Source organism: Saccostrea cucullata, unplaced genomic scaffold, assembly GCF_032062105.1.
Source record: "Saccostrea cucullata isolate Sc308-1 unplaced genomic scaffold, CSIRO_AGI_Scuc_v1 ctg378, whole genome shotgun sequence".
NCBI lineage: Eukaryota > Metazoa > Mollusca > Bivalvia > Ostreida > Ostreidae > Saccostrea > Saccostrea cuccullata.
Window position 1 is genome coordinate 130,446 of NW_026923092.1, and position 17,098 is coordinate 147,543.

The window sequence follows — 17,098 nt, forward strand, 5'->3', positions numbered from 1 at the left end:
TTTTAATAGATCTACAAATGTATATGTATTGACTAAATCTGGAATTTCTGTCGTACACTGTATATATATTTTTGTTCATTGTAGAAACCTCATTGAAAAGTCCTATTCTCTCAAATTAAGAGAAAGGGAAATTGAGGTGTACACTCCAGACAATGACACTTTGATAAAAACTTTTGAAGAAAACAGACAAGCAGCAGTGCCTCGTCGCATTGGTCAAGGAAATAATAATGTGCAAGCTCGAGATTTCTGCTCAGGGATATTGGTCATGGGTGGAGTGATATTGGTAAGTTCTGCTCCATGTATTTATAAATTTTTCTGACAAGGATTTATCCATTTACCTGATCATGACAAGGAGCACACAGCAGGTGTGACTGGTCAACAGGGGATGCTTGTTCCTCCATGGCACCTGATCCAGTCGCTGTTTTTTTTTTGTGCTCCATGCTTGCTCTGCTCATGATTTGTATGATTTAAATGGACTTTGAACTTGAATATTGTTTGTTATTTCCACATTTCATTTAACAAGAATTCACAGCTGTTATAATATAACATTAGAGTATGATAAATTTACTGTATGAGTACTTTTTACCACATGGTATTAATTAAATTGTTGATCACAAATGCTTTCTTCAGTTGAAAGTACATGTATTCAGTTAAGGAATAACTGTCTTATTTTTGATTTCATGATGTCTGAAGGCTTTTATACATAAAATTATCACACAAGCCAATCGATTGATCATCTTCATGAAATCAAAAAATCTGACAGTTATTCCTTATATTTACATGCTTTTGATTCTGCCAATCTACGTGCTACAAGCCTTGCTTCTGTCTAGCTATTTGTCACACCCTGCATGTTATTTTTAACTGTGCCTATTATATATATATATACATTAACTATTTGTAATTTTATCTCGGACAAAGACATTGGAAATGTGAATATTGTTGTATAAGGGCAACTGAGAGAGAAATTTGATACACTGATTTTCTCTAACCTATATATTTCATTTTCTGTTAATTCTAGCATCTTACAGTTCAAATCAATTTCACATTTCTCTAATATGCTAACCTTTACAGCTTGTCTACCTTGGGATGTACTGGAAAAGTGTAGGCTCTGACCTGCTTATTCACAAACCCCCAGCTAGGTGGGGTACAGAGGATGTCGTGCAGTGGTTATCTGACCTTGGATCATGGACAGAAGGATATCGGGAAACAGCTAAACTAAATGGAATAGGTAGGAATTTCTGTTATATTTCAAACTTGCAATTTTAAAACATTCAGACGTTTTTGTCCTGAACTTCATAAGGACTGAGAATAAAAACCCTTCAAAATATTTAAAATGAAATATGTACAGAAAAAAATTAGCTGAGACTTCAAAGTGTCTCTTATATATATATCCAATGTAGTCAAGGTATTGTTGTTCTAGATACCAAAGTTTTGACCAGAGTGACTTATCTGACAGTCATTTTTTTTCTTCCATATATCATTGTGATTTTGCAGCATAATCTAGAAAAAAAAATTACTGTCTAACTTCATTTTTAAAAGAAAAGGTGTTCTTAATTTATACTTTTTACTGCATATATCATATTGTAATTGCTAAGTTCCATCAGGGAACTCTAAATATATAATTAAATATTTATATATTTCTGTGGAGATGTTTTAAGGGTGGTGTCCCCTTTCATAATGGACTGCTGACAAGCAATCACAGTGCATGAGATTTTGTTTTTAAATATTAATTGTCTTCAGTCTTCTTTTTCTTGTCAATGATTGAATCCAGTACCACCCGGCATATGGCATGCTGCTTTATTGTTTTCCAAAGAATAGAAAAGAGCATGGCATTGAAAAATGTACATGAAAAATTAAACTTTGGTTGCTGGATATCATTTTACAATGAAGTATTTCCTGATCAATTTTTAGTGTTTTATATGCTCTTTTAAATATGCATGTTTTTTGTGGGTGTTTTAAATTGGTCTTAGTGGATATTTTTCATTTTAATGCTTGCTCTGTTTGGTAAAACTTTCAATCATTTTCCCCCTGCTCTCTTTAGTGAAAGGCTGGCCTTTTAACAAATGTAATTAATTTTTTTTAAAAAAGAACAAGATGTATTTATAAAGGATTGATGCCCCCATATGGCAGCTTGTGGTGAGAGTTGAAGTTTCGCAAATCCAAGTCACACTCAACATGCTCAAAGATCAAAATTGTTGGTATTAAGAATGTCTTGTCACAAGGAATACACATGTGAAATAAGAAAGCCCTGGCTCCAGCTGTTTAAAAGTTATGGCCAATGTTTAAGTTTTTAGAAAGTGGGTCAAACTCTGCAGAGGTCAAGGTCAAAAATATTTATAGCTAATGAATGATTTTGTCACAGTGAAGTATGAAAGTCCTGTAGTCCCAACTATTCAATATAGTTATGGTCAAGGTTTAAGTTTGGACATTTTTTGTTAAAGTGAGTCAAATTCCAAGGTCAATTTAAATGATACCTTATGAATGGTTCTGTTGGAATATATGAAAGTCATAGCTCCATCCTCTTAAAACTTATGTGCAAGGTTAAAGTTTTTGTGCATAAACAGACATATGGATGGACAGGACAAAAGCTTGTATATACCCCAATCTTTGATTTTTGGGGCATAAAAAATCTTTTTATTGAATCTTAAAATTTTATTTAACAATAAAACCATTGTAAGAAGGTGTAAACTAATAAAACTGAAATACACATGTATTGTACATGTACTTAGTTTATGTGAACAGTTAACTCAAATATACAATATCCCATGCATTAATTAATACTTCAACACTATTTAAATTAATGCATTACATGTACATGTATTAATTTGTTTATAATTTTAGACATATCTGCTATTCTTGACCTTTTTATGAAGCTTTATATATATAAAAAAAAATCAGAAGAAATTTCAAGCTTTTTGACAAATAATTAATTTGTTATAGAAATATTAGCTTACACTTCTTTAAAGCCAGCATAGAAAAGATAATTCCATCTGTATAGACATTTTCCTGGAGACACAGACAGAACTGTGACATTTTGTCAGAAATTGATTTCATTACTGAGCAATAATTGAATTCTAAGCCCTTTTTCATATCCCTCATCTCTTTAAGTGGCTTTGTTGAGTTGTTTTCTTACTAGATGAAGACAGACAGAAACCAGCTTCAATCTTTCATGGAACTATTTCTTCCACTATCAGCAGACAGGTGGATGATTTCCTATAATTGTCAATCTCTTATTGGTGTTAAGATGGATTTGGATTGCTGCTTAAGACATATGCATTACTAGGTTACCGTAATTGCTTGAGAAGTGTACTCAATCATAAAGTACATGTGACCTCTTCCTCATAAACATTAGTAGAAGATATCATTAAATTAAGGTTCATTGATACTCAGAGAAGAGAGATAACTCTTTATAACATATCATTCCTTTAAAAATCTATGATTAGAAGTTTAAATGTTTTTTCGGCCATTTTAGCCCCAGAAGCTAAGATATTCCTGGGTAATTGTTTTAATTGACTTATGAAATATATTTCTTTTAAAAAATCAAAAGCATTTTAAAAGATACATATTATTTGAGTGAGCAGAGGGTTTATGAACCTTAATATCAAGAAAAAAATATCCTTATAAGGTCCATGTTTGCAATAATATTGAGCCTTATCTACACAACATGAGGTCAAAGTTCTCTCAAATAGATACATTAGAGATGCTGCTGTTGTATTAGAGATTCTAGAATTATTTCAAAGATACAGCATTTAATTAAAAGGCTGCCAAAATTATATCAATAGTGTTAATGTTTATATAATAATGTTAACCATCAAACCAAAGTGGTTGGATTTGTACCAAGTAATACATGTATTGCCTGTTGATAAACACTTAGTTTTAGTATATCAAATACTGCAATGTTTATACGTGTTTGATATATTATCTCTTCTAAATGGTCTGCCAGCAAGTATGATACACTTTATTAAATTAATCTTTCAAAGGCAAAGAGCACAAGCAGGGAAGACCAAAACAGACTATGTTTGATGTCTAAATGAATTTTTTGGAATAAAATTGAAATGAATTGAACATATTTTATTGGCACAGAGTCAAAAGGATCAGATGCAAGTTCAAAAAGTTTGATAGTCTTCTCCTAATACAACATTTTGTAAAATTGCCAGAATAAAATTGAAATGATATGAAACATTTCACTTGTTTTAGATGGAAGACTCCTGCTAGCTGTGGACCATGCAAGTCTGCAGTCAAGTTTGAATGTAACCAATGATCTACATATCAAAGCCATAACCACTGCAATTCAGCAGTTGAAGGATTTTAATATGAAGCTTCCTGCTTCTCTTTGGGAGTACAAGGTGAAAGTTGATCATTAATAGATTTTCAAATTATAGTTTATAGTTTTAAAAAGTCTGCCATTGTTAATTAATAGATTTTTTTTTAGATAGTACTAAACACCTGCCAATAATACATGAATGCCCTGCAAGAGTACCTAAATAATGCAATATGAAAAGTTTAGGGTACATTAATTGCTTCTTTGTTTCAATTTAGGTAAAAACAGATTAGTTAGGTCAAGGTCATAAGGAATGCTAAGGTCAGAAAACTGTGACAGTTGAATAGTTCTCACCAATCTGTATCAGTTTAATTTTTATATAAATAAGATTAAAAAATAGGCTTCATTCCGATGCAAATTGAAGAAAATGTCCGGCTCATAACTTCAAATAATAGGCCTAGGACTATCAAACTTTGTCAAATAGTTTCTTGGGTAGACGGTGTGTATCACAAAAAGAGGTCGCTCTGACCTTTAATTAAGATGCTATGGCCAAATATCTGTAAAAGTGAGCTCATTATATGTAAACTATTGACCTAGAACTATCAAACTTGACAAATGTATACATCTTGGGACAAGGTGTACTCTCCCACCTATTTCAAGGTCACTGTGACCTTTAATTTAATGAAATTTTTTAAAAAACTAAATCTTTTGAATTTTTAATTTATAATGTAAAAAATGTAAAATTAAAGTTGTATTTGTTAAAAAATGTAAAATCAAGTAAAAAAAACTTATTTTTTCATCATATACTTTACAGCAATCTGTATATAAATGTTATTGAATGCAGTTTGACCATGGGTATAATTAACAAGCATTATCACAAAATATTGATCAGAAAATAAATAGAGAGAAATTAAAGTTTTTGTCAAGAGTTAACTGGAAGACATTTGACCATGCAATATTCTGTTCATATAAAGAAAGAAATTGTGTTAATTAAGAGTTCTAGATGGCTATTTCAGATAAAGATCTTGCAATTAGTTATTTGGTGTAATGTAATTAAAAAAAGATGTATAAAATACAGTATATGATTAAAATTAAATTAATATCTGATATAATAAAAACTAATTGTACATATTTACATTGAAAAAAAACATTTCAATTTTTTATATATTTAACAAATTGCAATGCCATGTTATAAAATTTTTCCATAATTTCTGTTATGTTTTTAAAAGCTATAGCATTTTTAATCAATCATAAAATTGCAATAAAAAATCAGCAGATGGATATTTCACTCAGCCAGTTTAGAATTATATGATGTATTATTTCTTTCAATTATTGCCTACACTCTTAGACAAGTATGTACAATAAATATAATAAGGAATGGAAATTAATCATTGAAATCATTGTCAATCTTGTAATCTTCTTGGTAATCAAAACTGATTTTCTTGCACTCTGAATACCAATTTATTCAACCAAATTTGGCACAAAGCATCATGCTGTGGCGGGGCACTTTATTATATAAATAAGATTAAAAAAAATATCTTGATTAGATGCAAATTGAAGAAAATGAGGTAAATTGCAAATGGAAAGACAAGATTAAAGATATTTGATGCAGTTTAATAGTTTCACCAATATGTATCAGCAAAAATGAGGTGATAAAATATGTTTTAATGAATATTTCTGTAAAAGTGAGCTTTATATGTAGAGTGTGACTGAGGGAGGGATGGATTACACAGATATGACAAGCACTATACTCTCCCACCGTATTCATGGGAGGACATAAAATGTCTTTCAATAAATAAATAAATCTGATTTATATGTTGTGGAATTAAATTCTTTTCTATCAAATTAGACATCCCATCAATTTCTGTATGTGTATATAAATTACTTGTGTAACCTGACCACAGATAGTCAATATCACAAAATATTTCAAAATAAATGGCAGATTAAATTTGCATTTGTATACATTTTTCCAATATTCTGTTCATATAAATAAAGAAATTTGAGTTTCAATAGACCTGTGCAATTATTAGATGGTTTAATATTGCTGGGAGAGATGTATATGCAGCATACTTATAAGAAATCTTTAAATTATTGCCAGTCATAGAAAAAAAACCAACTCATTAATAATAATGCCAATGTTTCAAACAATTTTCCATATGTTATAAAAGCTATAGTTATATTTTTAGGTCACCTGAGTCACTCAGGTGACCTATTGCTATCTGTTTTCGTCCGTCGTCGTTCGTCGTCAATCGGTCGTAAACTTTTGAACATTTTCAGCTTCTTCTCTGCAACCACTGAACCAATTTCAACCAAATTTGGCACAAAGCATCTATGGGTGAAGGGGAACAAAAATTGTGAATTTCATGATCCCTGCCCCCCTGGGGCCTGGGGGGTGGGGCCAAAACCACTTAAATTAATGCAATCTTTAAAAATCTTCTTCTTTACTCCTGGACATCAAGCAGTCAAACTGTTTACATGATTGTAATCAGCATTGAGTCCTCTACCAAAATTGTGAAATTCATGGCCCTGGGGTCAGGGGTTCTTGTGCTAGGGTGGGGCTAAATAAGTATATAGTGAAAATGCATTGTTTCTTTGAAAATCTTTTTCTCTGCTCCTGGGTATTAAATAAACTAACTAAGTACATAGTTATGATGAGCAAGAGTGCCTCTACCAAAATTGTGAATTTTATGGCCCCAGGGTCAGGGGTTCTGGTGTTAGGGCGGGGCTCTATTGATTATATAGTGAAAATACATGAAATCTTTGAAAATCTTCTTCTCTGCTCCAAGGTATTAAATAAATTAACTAAGTGCATAGTTATGATGAGCAAGAGTGCCTCTACCAAAATTGTTAATTTTATGGCCCCAGGGTCAGGGGTTCTGGTGTTAGGGCGGGGCTCTATTGATTATGTAGTGAAAATGCATTATTTCTTTGAAAATCTTCTTCTCTGCTCCTGGGTATTATATAAACTAACTTAGTACATAGTTATGATGAGCAAGAGTGCCTCTACCAAAATTGTTAATTTTATGGCCCCAGGGTCAGGGGTTCTGGTGTTAGGGCGGGGCTCTATTGATTATATAGTGAAAATGCATTATTTCTTTGAAAATCTTCTTCTCTGCTCCTAGGTATTAAATAAACTTACTAAGTACATAGTTATGATGAGCAAGAGTGCCTCTACCAAAATTGTTAATTTTATGGCCCCAGGGTCAGGGGTTCTGGTGTTAGGGCGGGGCTCTATTGATTATATAGTGAAAATACACAAATCCTTTGAAAATCTTCTACTCTGCTCCTAGGTATTAAATAAACTTACTAAGTACATAGATATGATGAACAAGAGTGCCTCTACTAAAATTGTGAATTTTATGGCCCCAGGGTCGGGGGTTCTGGTGTTACGGCGGAGCTCTATTGATTATATAGTGAAAATACATGAATTCTTTGAAAATCTACTTCTCTGCTCCAAAGTATTAAATAAACTAAATAAGTACATAGTTATGATGAACAAGAATGCCACTACCAAAATTGTTAATTTTATGGCCCCAGGGTCAGGGATTCTGGTGTTAGGGCGGGGCTCTATTGATTATATAGTGAAAAAACATTAAATCTTTGAATATTTTCTTCTCTGCTCCTGGGTATTAAGCATATGAACTACCTATATAGTTATGAGCAAGGGCCCTTATCTTCCAGAATTGTGAATTTCAAGGCCCCCAGGGTCAGTAGTACCATAGAGGGGGAGGGGTCTGTACTTATATACTGAAAAATAATGAATTGTTTGAAATCTGCTCCTTGGTATTAATCAAATACTTCTGAAAAGCAAGGATGCCTTTTCAAAAATTGTGCAATGTGTGGATCTAGGCCTTAGAGTCAAGGGTTCATGTGTGGAAGTGGCACTACTGATTGTTGCTGAATATAACTGATTTGTTGAAATGCATTTTTATTCCCCTACCCTGCCTATGGGTATTAAGTAACCAAACTAAGCAACTGCTAAGTGTATAGTTATGATGATCAAAATTGTAAATGCTATAGCATCTGGCTTAAGCCATGGATGAAATTCAATCATTGGAAAGTTGTTGCATTAGCTCAGGTGACCTATAAGGCCCATAGGCCTCTTGTTAATGATTAAAGATAGATTTTTATAAGTTTTGACAGAAATATGATTTGATTGAATTGCTTACGATTGCATTGAGGAAACACCCCTGCATGTTAATCAAAATGAAATTCCAAGATTTTTTTCTCCATATCATATAATTGAAAATTCCATCAGACTTATTATCTCAAGGGAAATAATGCCTTTTTGATCTCAAGATTTTTATGTCTGTTGCTAGAAGTTAAAAAAAGTTTTAGAACATAATTCAACCTAGAATATGAACATCATTGACTGAACATTACAAGATAATTGAGTTTTTTCCCCCTGTTTTCATGTTGACGATACAATATGGTGATTATGCTCTGTTATGTAATGTGCAAATTTACATTCCTCATCAGCTGTGTAGTGGCTGATTCGTTCTGGGTGGTGCTCTTGTTGAACATGTAAATCTCTTAGCTTATGATGCTGATTTTTTAAGTGCTTAAATCATAAAAACTAAGTTAAGCAAATGCTTAATCCAAGATAAGTTTATGTAAACTCTCTTTTGCTTCCTTGAACTTTATGTACCAACATAAGAATATCAAAGTTATGATTGTTAATGTTTTGTTCCTTTATGAATTAACTTAAGCAGACTATGTTGTTCTTGTCTTTTTCAATCCACATAGCCAAAGTCTTCTAGTGTTATGATCCCAGTTGCTTTTTTATTGCAATGTAAATATTTGCAGTTATTTTTCTTGAAGATTCATCTCACCTTCCTTGATTTATAATATCATGTAAATTCTGACAGGCCCTGAATCCTGGTCGCTCCCTCTTCCTTGTGTATGGGATCAAAGATTTTCCAAGGACCACAATGCTCTACATCTATCTGTTTGAGTACGATGAAATATTTTTACCATTCCTTCATTCTACATACCCAGAGAAAACAGATTTACCAATCATTCCCATGGTAAGCAAAATTATGTTTCTCAGATTCAAGCCTTTGCTATTTCTACTAGTGTTTGCAAAATACAAAGGGGGTTCTACATCTGTGATAAGCTTTGTATTTAACTTTAAGTCTGTTGATACCTGAAATGCAAATAAATGTTATGATTAGAATGAAAAATAGTCTAATCACTTAATTCTTTCAGAGTTTACATCATTATCGAACTAATGAGGTCATCATTGACTTGCAATCTTCAATGATTTCAAGTCTCAATGTACTCCCCTCATTATGAGTGAAATAATAGATTTTTTCCATTTGCTTTTAAGTTAAAGGCAGATTAAGACTACTATAATAAACATTATAACTCTTTGATGAAAAATCAAAGAAGAGAAAAATATTTTTGTTGACCTTTCTGTGGTTTCCCTGTGAGTGCCCTCAAAAATCAATAAAGCTTTTGAATCAATGTTGAAATCAGTTGGCTTTTTATTCCAATTTTTTTGCATTCTTATTTTCATGTCTTTTGTTTTGTAAATTACTTGCTTATTAATGTACGTAGGCTGGTAATTTCCATATTGCATAGATCTAATTAAGTTCTTAACACTATCTCATGATCTTTCATATTGCTTTGACTTATTTTATTTTGAGCCTTAGCCGGATGTTTAAATAACATTGAGTCGGTGTATGATTCTTTTCATCAGTTCATCTTAAAACCAAAGAAATGGAGTCATTGCTAAGGAAAAGAATTATGTTTGAATGAAATTATTGAACGTTGTATAGCTTTTGTTTACTTAAAAAGCATTGATGAATGTTTTTATTGTTACAAATCATACCATTATTTTTATCTCAATGCTAAAACAAACTTTAGTTATAATCTGCAACATGCAAAATAGTATATTTATTTTGCAATGTAGCAGATTTGAACAGAACGCCATGGTACATGAAGATTTATGGAAATGATTGTAGTATATTTAGCATTGCTAGCTTAGTACAGTCTATTACATGTATATAATAAGTAATGTGGCTAGAAGCTCCATTCACTAAAAATGACCAAAAGAACATAATAAAATTAATTAAAACTGCATTAAACATTATAATTATTTAACGTAAGTGTCTAAAAAGAGTGATAAGCATATAGAAAATATATGTAGCTAGAACATGGTGTTTTGAAAAAAGATAAGTTAAATTTTATTATAGAATTCATACTGCACAAGATATTTTCCAATCAAACATGTCAAACATGTCTTCAAAGGATGAGGTCTGGACAGATCTGAACATAGTATTCCTTATAATCAAACAATTGACATGAAATTTTGCGTCTTTGCTCAAAATCATGTAAAGTTGGTGTTAACATCATTTTCAAACTATTGACATCTTAGTTGACATGCCTATTAAAGTCTGAAAATTCCTCCTAGTAAGAAACAAATTAATTGATTTTTCTATCAAAGTTTGATTTAGGGGGTCGATAATATGACTTAATAAAGTTAATTGCATCATTAGGTCCTTTGATGAGAAAATTTGATAAATTGTTGAATTCTTGACCTTTTCTTTGTGGTCTGTGCTTGTGGTAAAAATCAATACAGGTTTTGAACACATGTGAAATGTCAATGGGTTTTTGATTTTAGAATGTTGCTTTCTAATTATCTTTTTATCTTTTGATGCATAAAAACTTATTCAGCAATATAAACTGATAATTTTTATTACACATATGTCCATGATCTTTACAAACTCATGATCTTGCACTGTACATGCATCACTTTACTTTAGGGATTTACTGGTGTTTAAATTGAGTAGTGTTGGTATTCCTACATGAAATCCTATGAATCTCTTCAACTTAAAACCCCAGAAACCAACTTTATATAGAATGAATAAATGTAATCTAAATGCTAAAGCAATGACAAAGATAATACATGCATTGTGCAATATGTTATATAAAAGTACATGTATGTGTTAGCAATTTAAAGTGTAGAAAGCAATTAATATGGAAATACTTAAAATGACTTATCAAAAATAAGCATTTGGAGTTAGTTATATGTCCAGCATCTTACATTAGAAATCACTCAATGACACATTAAATGACAATGTAAAATCAATAACAGCTCAAGCCAAAAGCATAGCATTCAAGACTGCAAGATTTTAATTGTGCAATAAGCACAATTTAAGTGTCTTAAGAGAGTGAAAATAACCATTCAGTTGTTTTGAAAAAGAATGTTGAAAATCTTTCACACAGAAAAGATCAGTAACTTTACCCATGGGTATCATGGCTTAGACACTAGTCTTTCCTGAAAACAAATTATGGAAAGAGTACAATTTTAGCTGTGGAATTTAGGTTTATTTCATCAGCACTTTTCTTTAAGTAATGAAGACATTTGATGGAAAGAGTGAGTGTCTAACAATAAACAGTATTTATCAAGGTAACATATTGTAATATACAAACATGTTGTCATAGATTAAGGGATATTAAAACATTCCTTCTTCAATTTTCTAAACAAATATGAGAAACTTTGGACCAAATGTGTGTGTTTTATGAGAAAACTCAAAACTAACAAAATGTAAGATACAAAGCTACTGTTATTGGTTCAGGGACTTAAGAAAATACATCTCTTAAATCCAGTAGGTTGTTTCAGTCTTTGAGTAATGTCTTGTTTATGCTCATTTTTCGCCTAACTGAATGGTTCTTTGAGGTGAATAACACTTTTTTCTTAGTACATAAAAGTAAAGAAACATGAACTTGCCTCCACAACTCTTAAAGTTTTTATGTAAGAAGACAACTTAATTTTGTTATCATAAATCATGCTTTTATAACATTGACATACATAAACCCAATGGCACTTGATCTGTCAGCCAATTGTACTGTACTGAAATGCTCTCAAAACAAAGTTTGTAGACAGGTTTGATGCCAGAATGGCTAGGATGGTGTTTATAAGATTTACAATGTCTTTGCTAATATTCAACAGTTTTATTAGAGTGATCTTTTTTTAACAGGACCTGGAAATTGATAATGTACTGTAAAATCATGTATTCTCCTATGGGTCAAAATTTCATAGTTTGAGGAAAAACTCTTTATTTATGGGGATTTGATGTCATGGATGAAGAATTATTTAGTAATTACGTATGTAAAGTTTTACATTTCCTGGTGGACATGGATGCATGTGTCTCTTCATACCTTGAAATCAACGAAAATTAACCCCCACGAAAATTTGTGATTTCACAGTAGTAATGAAGTATAACTAAGTAATATATTGTATGTTAACTCGCATAAAAATTCCTTTTATAATTGGTGAGTCTATGTTCTGCATATAAGTGCACTTGAATATCTATAGAAAGTTTATAGATCAAAGTTGTGTTCTCTTTAAACAGAATTTAAACTTTATGGAAATGTACACATATAGCCAAAAAATACACTGATCATATATGCATTTACATATATATATTTTGCCTGGACAATTTCTGAAATATTTACTATAAAAAATGCACTACTATAACACTTTTTACTTGTTCAGCAGTTGTTCAACAGTCATCAGTTTACTTGTTATGATTGTTGATATGTGTCTTTAGTGTTTTGCGGCCTTCCAGTATTGGATTCTAGCTTTGTCACTTGGGGAGAGTTTTACACTCGCTTGGTCTTCTCTGATGGATGTAAATGACTTTTATCATTTTATCCTTGGGATAAATCTCTGTTATTGCTAATTTTATTGCTAAGCTCCAGATTCTTTTTATTTGTCCAATTTCTTTCACCACTTTTTAAGGATTTAGTGTAAAGTGATAGGTTGAAATTTTAGTTAACAATGTTATGATTTTACATATATATATACATTTTAGATAAATATTCAGTATGCATTTATTAATAAATTTGTCAATCACTACTAAACTAAAAAAAACTAATATTTTGCAAATTCAATGTATATGACATAATTAGAATACATATTTTTATCGAAATTTAAAATATTTGTGTTTTTATTCATCTTTCCTGAATTCACATCTGTAGAAAGTAGTTCTGCAATATAAATATAAGAACAGTATATGACTTCAATTTCCCATTCTTTTACAATATGGGGTGTAAACAGTTCTCTTTGGTTTAAATGGCGTGTAAAGTTACATATACACATGTACTAGTATATTTACTGATTCAATGGGTTAAATTTCAGCTGTATCAGCATATATCAGTTCTGTATTAGGAAAAAGTAGTTCAAACTGGATTTTTAAAGACATTTCAGAAATTTGTATATGAGAAGAAGAAAACACTTGCTGTGGCCTTTAATTCGACATTAAGATATATAGACGATGGTTTTCAATTAAAAGTAATTACTTTGACACAAATGTCGACTCAATAACATCCTGTATGATCCAAGTTAGTTTGAAATAAGAATTACCATAGAATTACCATAGAATCAGACACATCACAAAGTACATTAATGGTGAACAACAAAAAAGCTTTGTGATGAACGTGATGACTTCAACTTTTCAATCATCAACTTCCCTAACTTTTGTAGCAATATTGGTTTATGTCCCTCAGTTGATTCGATACACAAAAAACATATATATCGATTTCTTAAACGAGAAAAGCAATTGGCAAACAAGTTGATGAAGTAAGGATATAAAAAGTGTCTTTTGAAGTTATCATTTGCATGTTTTATTGTTAAAACATCAATGACTTTGTCAGCAAATACAACTTATCATTAAGTCAAATGCTGACTGAAGTTTTTGATATTAGATTGATGGTAGACCATTACTTACACACTGAAGTATCTATATTTCCATTTTTCTCGATCAAATTGACAAGGAGCACACGGCGAGTGTGACCGTCTGGCAGGGGATGGACACTGCTACATGGCACCTGATTCCACGCCTGATGTTTTTAGAAGTCCGTGTTTCCCTGCTCCCAATATGAATTGTAAAATGACCTTTGAGCTTGAATTCTGTTCATTATCTCCCCATATTTCTTAAACCTCCATATTTCATTGTCATTGGCATTGAGATTTTTGAATCACAAAATAAAAATCTCTCAGTCATGCAATCCGTCTTTGTTCTTAAATTGACACAACTTTAAAATTGATGCCGCTTTTGTAAAATAAGTGAAATCTGACTGTGTTACTTAACATCAATCCATCAATCTTCTGTGAAATAATACTCATTATGTACAATGTTCAATGAAGAAGAATAACATTTTAATGACAATATTGCATTCTGCATCACAAGGGAAGTCCATGTTATATAGTTATATATTATAATCCATAGAAAGTTTTTATGACAAATTATAAGAAATGTCACATGTATCATTTACACTGCCATGACGTCAATCTTTGTTCTAAAATTAGAACTACGCTTCAAATTGATGTCGTTTCTGTACGATTTGTGAAATTTGTAACTCTAAATATTGATTTGTAACCAGATGAAAAAGGGTATTACATTTTCAAATTTTATATCAAGACTTCTTGTAGCTTTTTCTGTCGGTACCAGTTTATTTTGAATGTTCCAAAGTCATGTGATGAAATGTTTCACCAAATAAAACGCAATCTGTCAATGAGAATTTCGTCTTATTTACTTGGTAAAGTTACTATAAAATTAAATCAGTATTGATATTTTAGTGTTGTACTTGGTCAAGTTATTTTAAAATTAAATCAATGTTGATTAACTTGCAATTTTTATATTGTTACTTTTTTCTTAACTGTAATGTATACATCATACCATGAATATTTGATTTGGCGCCTTTGTTTCCAAAATGTTCAATAATTGCCACTTTCAAGTCTGTGTGGTTGTCATTCAAATTCAATTTAGTTAATATAACGGCACCGATTTTGTAAAATAATAATGATCTACAGTGAAAAAAATATTGCAAATTTCGTTAGGAAATATTCCGACACCTTGCAAGCACGCCTTCGTAGACCTTTCTGCAATTCTTACTTTGGTAAATTAATTTCATGAAATCTCAATTCTTGTTTTTGATATCTTTGGATTAAAAAATCTCTCTTAACAGATGCTGAAATGTAAAGTAGCCCTGTAATTAAATCTGTGATTATTCAATAATTTCAGGAAATGAAATTGAAATGAGTCTTTTATGGAAAGAATTAATTTTTTATGAAATTACATCAGTATTACGTCAATAAGATTGAAAACTGATGTAATTTCGCGGATTGTAGTGAAAATAACTTTAATTGTTAACGAAGATATTTCTTTTCAAATTAAAAATATTTGAGTAGCTACATGTACCTGATTGCAAAACTACGCAATTATGAGAACAAATTTTGTTAATTTTTAACTTCTTACATCTTTTCTATTTTGTTTGGTTTTATTTATTTTTATAGAGAAAGCATTTACCAATAAACAATGTCATTACAAAACATAACAGGATATTAGTTTGTAGTAATTAATTATTTTAGATTTAAATTAAGATTGTTAAGGTTAAGCAAGCACTTCTTGTGAAAATACAATATTTTCTTATATATCACATATGTACTTACAATGAAACTTGTAGAACATATCTATATAAAAAAATGTACCTAGAAACATGTTCCAAATGGATATTTTAACAAATACAAAGGTCTGATTTTTTAAACCTCTTATAGATAAAGTTCTATGGTCGTTACAATGACCTTGTCAGCAGATACTTTGATGAATCATTAATGCCTTAGTCACATTTCCCGGCCGGTGGCCGTAGACCAGTGGTAATCGGTGGTAATCCGTGGTGTGAGCGATGCCCACATATCGGTCCACATCGGCCTAGTAGTCTTTAAAGTATCAGTCACATTATCCAGCCATGGGGTAAACGATGGGCAACCAATGCGTTTTTTGATAAAAATGGCGTGTTTGCCGGCCGGACTTACAAAGGCCCAGCGATGCATTGCTAATCATAAGACGATGTTCCAGGGTAATCGGCCGATGTATATTACATCGCTCATTCATTGGTAAATATCGTTCGTACGTCGGTCGACTATGGGCCAATGTTTTGTCGAATATCGATTGATGATCGGCCGATGTCTGTTGTCCACCACTCAACCCCCAGATGACCTCAGATTCAACGGGCACTTGACGATACTTAGTCATACATCGGCTAATCCTTGAAAGCAGTGTTAATGATGGGTTGCCGATGAGGGGCGATGTTAGGCATCGGTAGAACCATCGCTGATTTGTAACTGCAACTTATTTTCTACTGATGACCCCCACCGATTCGCCAAATGGCCTCAGTCACCGTCCGATTACTACAGGTGTCCGGCCAGCAACCACGCCATTTTTATCAAAAAACGCATCGGTTTCTCATCATATACCCCATCGCTGGATAATGTGACTGATACTTAAGTACAGCTCCGTGTAAAAATCATGCAAAATAGGCAAAAAGTGATATATGAGGGTTCTCAGAATTTGATGATTTTCCACACATAGATTTCCCTTGCACTATGAACCATGTATGTAAAATAAAAAATGTTTTGGTTTATGGTTACTATGGAAACGTGGGTAAAGAAATTTCCTTAGCAAACAGCCAATTTTCAGCTTGGATGGACGAAAAAATTCCTTATCTTTGGGGTGCTAATTAAATGTAATTAATAGAGAAATTTCTTTTTTATTGCTTTTATTCTTAAGGTAAACATCTTAAGTGCTTTCACAATAAAAAACATAGAAATAAGATTTAAGATATTTGTATGATAGATATGGGTATATATACATGTTTTTCCTTTTTTGCTGACTCAGCAATTTCCTTGATTTTGGAATTTTTCGGTGTCGAATTACTCAAATGATGGACCTGATACAGACATCGTGTGTATAAAATGTAAAAACAGAGGACTTGTTCTTTTAGAATTTGAATTCAGAAGCGTATAATTTTCTTAACTTCCTATCCGTT

General features: G+C 31.6%; 1 protein-coding gene across 2 annotated transcripts in view; it reads left to right on the forward strand.

Moving 5' to 3' along the window:
• The window catches only part of LOC134263148 (bifunctional apoptosis regulator-like), a 35,816-nt gene that overhangs the window by 3,551 nt on the left and 15,167 nt on the right, over window positions 1-17,098 (forward strand). For both annotated transcript variants that reach the window (XM_062745457.1, XM_062745458.1), the window contains 4 exons: window positions 85-283; window positions 1,072-1,228; window positions 4,198-4,346; window positions 9,130-9,288. In XM_062745457.1, coding sequence (XP_062601441.1) covers window positions 85-283; window positions 1,072-1,228; window positions 4,198-4,346; window positions 9,130-9,288 — 664 coding nt within the window. The remainder of the gene's footprint in view (window positions 1-84; window positions 284-1,071; window positions 1,229-4,197; window positions 4,347-9,129; window positions 9,289-17,098) is intronic.